This window comes from Mauremys reevesii, linkage group 2, assembly GCF_016161935.1.
Source record: "Mauremys reevesii isolate NIE-2019 linkage group 2, ASM1616193v1, whole genome shotgun sequence".
NCBI lineage: Eukaryota > Metazoa > Chordata > Testudines > Geoemydidae > Mauremys > Mauremys reevesii.
In genome coordinates this window covers 262,915,298-262,921,596 of record NC_052624.1, presented here as the reverse complement: position 1 = coordinate 262,921,596, position 6,299 = coordinate 262,915,298, and the positions used below count along the sequence as shown (strand labels likewise).

The following is a 6,299-nucleotide window of genomic DNA, read 5'->3' as shown; positions in this document are numbered from 1 at the left end:
AGCTCTCCGGTAAGACCGAACTGCTGCATTTCGGGACTTGTAGTTCTCTCCCCTCCCCTGTCTATGCTCTCATCAAAGCAAAACCTGCAGCGCGCTTCCCCCCCCCTGCGATATTGATCTCTGGGCCGGGCACAATGTGCGACCGTGAATCGAGGCTCTTCCACCGGGGGCTGTCCGGACCCCCCGCCTGAGCACAGCGGGGGGACTACATTTCCCAGGCTGCCTCGGGCGCAGGCTACCCCCTTGTTAGCGTGAGAGCCGCAGGTTGATCGTCTTGGCTGCAGATGAGCAGAGAGAAAACATTGGAGGGAGCGAGAAGGGGGCTGGAGGAGCAGTGCCTTGGGCAGGCGAATTATGCAGGCACTAGGCGAGCGCTGAGAGCATGGCGGTGGAAGGTAAGGGCTCCCCTTCCCCTGCCTTGTCCTTGGGCACGCTGCAGCGCCCGCTGCTTCCCCCTTCCCCGGGCGCTCACCTGAGCAGCCGAGGGGCTGGCCCCGCGGGGCAGGGACGGGGAAGGCATCAGCTTCCCCAGGGGGCTTTGGCCACGTGCCGTGGGCTGGCTGGCGGGTGCACCCGCTGGGCGCAGCAGGCAGCGCATCCAGGTGCCTGAGAAGCGCCCCCTCGCCCAGCCCATAACCCAGTCATGCCAGCTCAACCTGCCCTCCTTAGCCCGGCTGGGCTGGATCCCTCCCCCAGAGCTCCGCCGCGTCTCTTTGCTTTCAACCCCCGCCCCCTTTATGCTAGAAGAGCTGATAGATTATAGATCGGATTCACGCCCTCCTCTTACATTAGTGCTTGGCTAGGCCAGGGATGGAAATCCGAGCCCCTGGAATTCACCCCAAGAAGTGCCAGTGTTTTGACTTCTGACATAAGTAGCTGTTTGTGTTTGATTACATTGTGGCTGAATTTGAGTGTATAATCAGGTGGCCATGGGAACAAAGAATGGCTCTGAATTCTGGGTGGGTTTGTTTTTATTTCCAGAATAGTAGGGGGCTGCCTGTGCCTCTTTGGCCATTATTACCTGGGCTTCCTTGAGGCTACCTGGGCTCTTTCTGTTGCAACTGGTATTTTTCAGTTGAAAAACTTCAGAACTGGCTCCAAGGTGCTGATGTTACACACAGGAAAGGCAGCTGAGCAGCACATGCATATCACAAAAAATATATAGGTTTTCTATTTTAGCATGAATTGAGTATTCCATATCACCACTCCTATCTCACCCGCCCATATTTTTTTTAAATGCAAAAGCAGATGCTATAATTATCTCCTGTTACCTTAAATAACTTCTAAATTTCTGAAGTGTAATATGGTGACACTGTATTATGCTTTACAATCACAATATAGAAAGTGAATGTAAATCTGGTTGTATTAGTGTGAGTTTCTAAGATATGGGTGCCAGAGTATGCTATTGTATCCCACTCTGGCAAGTGGAGAAGGGAAAAAATTCAGACACCATAGGCCAGGTTTAATGGGAGGGAGGGAGGGAGGGAGGGGGGGAAGTCCCGCTCCCGCTCCCATAGAAACACCTAAATGAAGTGGCAGCTGCTGCTGTACTTGAGCACTTCTGAAAATCTGGTCACTTTATTTAGGTGCTTAACTAGAAGCCAAACTCTTCTATGAAACTGACTAGGTGTATGTAGCAGCACCTAGTCAGTTTACTTCCACTGAGTACTTCAAGGAGATTTAGGTGAGAGAGACTGTGTGGTTAAGTACACTAGGAAAAATAAACTCATTTTTTCTGCACTGTCCCTCTCAGAAATTCATGCTTGCTTGAGATGCAGTATATTCTAGTACACAAAGCATGGGTCTAGGTATTGGGAATCCCTAAACTCTAATCTCATTCTGGCCACTGCCTTTCTCTTTGGCCTTGGGTCAGTCATTAAGCCCCAGTGTAATGTTTTGAAAAGCATCCTTTAATTGTGGGTGTCTCATTTATTGGGTTCCCAAGACAACACTGAGCTTGGGTTTTTTTGTTTTTTTTTCAGAGGTGTTAAGTATCAGTCACTCCACTGACAGTCAAAGGGAGCTGCTGGTGCTCTACATCACTGAAAATCAAGCCCAAGCTGTTTCAAACTGGACATCCAAAATCAGCTTTGAAAAATGTGGATCCAGGTCCAAAATTTCAGCTACCGCTTGGCGCTATGGTGGCTCGGCACCTCTGAAAATCAGGCCCTGGTTTTCTCTAGGCAGGCACCCAGTGCTATTGGCTTTTTCTGAAAACATGGTTATATGTATCTAAAGCTGGCCTCCCAAAATTAGTCATTTTGAAAATTTGTCCTTAAAACTCTATAGGCCAGATTAATTACTTAGCAGATGCAACTCCATTATTTTTTTATTTGTGAACCGTGATAAATGAAGAGTCTTGGTTTAATTACTGCTGTTTCTGTGGCAAAAAGGGTTAGCAATGCAATGCAAACTGGGTGTGTGCGCTTGGTGGGTAAAGAGATGAAACAGACTGGCATTTGGGAGTGTTCCAGTTCATACAAGAGCAGAAACCCCACTATGGTGCATTCTATAAACCTTCTTTATTCACTTGATTAAACTCTTCTTATTCTGTCTCCTAAATCCATTCATGTCTTTAATAATTCTTGTCATTTATGCAGTGCCTTCCATCTGAGGAGCTCAAAAAGCATTATAAATATTAATGAATTAAAGCTTTGCTAAACCCCTGTGAGGTAGGGAAATATTATCTTCAATATATATATATGGGGAAACCAAGGCACAACGATTAAGTGGCCTTCCCCAGGTCACATGGGCAGTCTGTGGCAGAGGTGGGAATTGACCCTAGATATTTTACCCACCAAGCCTCTCCTCCTCAACAGGTTCTGTCTCACTGGGAGCTATTTGCATTTTGCAGGGTGACTGAGATGAGACAAGTGGACAGAAGCCTCACCAGTGTGCAGAAGCCCTCCCCCGTCCTTAGGGGAGGATGATAATCCTGTTTCCTGTCCTCCAGCATCTTCCTGGGAGGGGAGAGAGAAATGGCAGAGAGCCTTTCTTTTGTTCTTGAGGGGTTTTGGGGCTTCTCTCCTCTTTATTTCCCCCTGGCAAAAGCAAAGAGCTGCTCCCCTTGGACAGCCTTATGTTTTCTCCTCCCATGTAGGCTCTGCTGATTTCTCCAGCTCCTGCAATTGTCCTATTTCCTTCTCTCTGTATCTCTCTCCAGTTGTGTCCCCACTCTTCTTTGTGTCCTCTTTTTGTCTTTCCCTCCGTTTGTGTTCCCTGTGACTGTCTCTCCCCCTCTCTCTGTGACTGTGCATGTGTGAGAGAAGAAGGGTTGCTGTTCCCACATACTAGCCAGGTAGGATGGCTACCTGCTTTTCAAAGTGTCTGTCTGTCTGTGTGTGTCTCTCTCTCTTGTGGGGGGGAAAGGATGGACGGATGGCAAGGCTTATGTTTTCTTCATGGGATAAAATCATACTTTTACACTGAGGTACACCTCTACCCCAATATAACACAAATTCGGATATAACGTGGTAAAGCAGCGCTCTGGGAATATGTAGAGCCGCCCCTGGTCCTGAGGCGAGGGTTGGATGGGTCAGTGGTTCTGAGGGGTCAGTCAGGGGGGCAGAAATTAGGTGGCGGTCGAATAGGGGGCAGGGCTATTTGCTGACTATTAATAACAGAGATGCTTGAGGCTAAAGCAAGTTCGATGTAATGCAGTTTCACCTATAACGCAGTAAGATTTTTTTGGCTCCTGAGGACCACATTATGTCGGGGTAGAGGTGTATATGATTCTTTGTGTGATCAGTGCTTGAAATCCTACTTATTGTCTAACCAAATGTTTCTTAGTCTCTGCATATAGAGTATGTGTCATAGGCACCAAATAGGCAATGTCCCTTGCAACAACAGGGCAGGTGGTGCTCTTAGCTGGAAGGAGGTTTTGGAGCCATGTGACATTCCTACTTCCTGCAGGAAGCCAAGAGATTACTTGTCCCTCACTGCTCCACTCTTCTCAGCCTGTGCATCCCTACCCCAGAAACGAATGGGAAATTAGTCAGCCACAGACCTCCTGCCTGGTTTGTCTAGTATCCACTAATGGAGGGAAGCTATTTTTTTCTTTCATACCTTAAGGTCATGGGTCCAGCTCTCCTTGCAGGATCAGGGCCTTACTCAGTCAAATGTCTAGGAATTTAGCTGGTACAGCAAGTACCCAGCACTGGATTTGAAAACCTGAGACCTTTTCCTCTGTGTTGGGGCAATTGGGTGAGAGTGGCATTGCAATCACAAAATGTGATATTTGGTGTAGCTCCTTTGTGTGTTTAGAGAATAAACACCTGAATGGGTAGGGGAAGAAGACAACTAGTACAGATCAGTATAATTATCCCAAGAGATAATGTGTGGAATGGCTGGATTAGCAAGTTTCATGGTGTCTGTATTTCCTGCTTCACCAGAGAATTGCTTGGGGTGGGCAAAATCCATTTGCAGGCCTTAAAGTGAGCCTATGTAGATGGGAGCACTGCCAAGGTAGGTCTATTTTTAGATCTAACAGTTTTGACAATACTCCTTTCATTGTTTGCTTCTCCTCAGTAAGAATGAAAGAAGTAGGTCAGAGCTCGTAGAAAAAGCCTTTGGATCTTTGTTACAATGGTTCACAAAAATATTTTTCTTTTAGCTCTTGCAGTGGGGAAGGTTGGGGGAGGATGACTCTGGTACATATTTATTGCTCATGAAAATGAGTGACTGACAGCACTGGCTTGATAACACAGGCATACCGCACACAAGCAGCCCCTGCGGCTCTGACCTGCAGTACCCTATCCTACCTATTCCTGAGCAAAAATGCTGCTAATTATATTGTATGGTGGTTTTATGACAAATGCTACAGTCTGACTTCTGTCAGTTTGGTTTTAGGCCTGGGTATTGTATGAATAATGCTTCGGCTGCTGAACTCCTCCTGACAATTGACTAAGAGTAGGAGCCCAGTTCTTTGTTGCCCTAGGGTCCCCTTAAAATACTGTGGCAGCATAAGATGACTTTAAAGGCAGTGGAACTGCACCCTGGGGAATATTGTCACTAAACGGACTTGCATGGACCTGGTAGGCTCACCCTTGAAAACCCAGGGTAGAAGGCATTTTGGGGTGCTCTGTGAGCAGGGCTTGGGTTGGAACACTGCTGCATTCTACTTGTGATCAGCCCACAGCCCCTATGGGGTGCAGGTGGTCCAAATGTAAGTTAGAGCAGTCCTTAGGCTGTTCTAACTTATCCAGGGGCCAAACCACTTTCCCTTCCTCCTCCCTGACACTCCCCTGCTCCTGTACTCACTGAGTCCACCTTGGCCATGATAGACAATCAGGCCCTGCTGATTCTTTCAGATCAGCCATCTGCTCTTGACCATGAGGTGTAAAACAGGTAAATGGAATTTTTTCTTGAGTGTCTTAGTCCTTTCCTTTCTGAGATCCCAGAGTATTGGGCAGTTGCTTTTCTGCCCAAGGCACTCTCATGCAGTTTTCCATAGGGCTCCATTCTTTCACGCCCCCTGTTTAACTTGTGAATGAAGCCTTCAAGATTCCCAACATTGTGTGCCACAGACCATAGCAATGGTGGGAAACTGAGAAAAATTCGAGTGATGTAAGGCCTTGGAGAGTTATTGAGGAAATATAGGTGGCATAGTCTAGTGGATAGGACCTTTGGCTGTGAGTTAGGACACTGGGGTTATATTCCTGGCTGGGGGTGGCAGGTTTTATAATTTTTTGGTGGTGCCCAGAACGAGTGCAAGTCCTGCCCCCACCTCCCTGTAAGCTGATATATATATATATAAACAAATAATGTAAAAATGGACTGGAAACAGTAAGCATTTGTTTCCCTATATCGTACAATATCACCATCATAAGAGAAAAATATTTAAGAATATCACCCTTATTAATACTCTTGACTATGGAAACAATCAAGCACTCTTGGATCAATAACCCTCAAAAGCAAATACTTTCTAAAATTAAAACAAAGTGTAGCCCCTTCTTTTGCAATGTTCTGCAGGAGGCAGCAAACACTTTTTGTCGTTGTTTGGTGGGGGGGGGTGGGGCTGCCCCTTGCCCAGTGTGGGGCAGGAGTGGTGGCGGTGGGGGGGAGGAGAGTGTCATGACACTCACCCAAGCCCCAGCTGCTCAGGTTCAGGAAGCCCCCTCACCTCCCCTGTGGTGGATGCCAGGGGGCTGCCATCACATGTGCACCTCCTCCCTCCGCAGGCACAGCAGCTGCCTCAGCCTGCTGCCGGCGCCACTCCCTTTGTTGCAGCCGGCGAGGGAGCACAGCGTGGTGTGGCAGGGCAGCTGCCCAGGGCAGGCAGGGATACTCGGGGGAGGCAT

The 6,299-nt window shown here is 47.8% G+C and overlaps 1 protein-coding gene across 10 annotated transcripts in view; it reads left to right on the top strand.

Moving 5' to 3' along the window:
* Nucleotides 1–241: 241 nt before the first annotated feature.
* SAMD12 (sterile alpha motif domain containing 12) overlaps nucleotides 242–6,299 on the top strand; it is a 220,619-nt gene continuing 214,561 nt past the window's right edge. For 4 of the 10 annotated variants that reach the window (XR_005595225.1, XR_005595227.1, XR_005595226.1 and 1 more), the window contains exon 1: nucleotides 250–395. Coding sequence is in view for 6 of the 10 variants with exons in the window: in XM_039527943.1 (XP_039383877.1) it covers nucleotides 285–395 (111 nt within the window). In the remaining 4 variants the exon portion in view is untranslated. Of the gene's footprint in view, nucleotides 396–6,299 lie in introns of all 10 variants that reach the window. The other 6 variants (XM_039527944.1, XM_039527941.1, XM_039527942.1 and 3 more) reach the window with 5 other exon arrangements.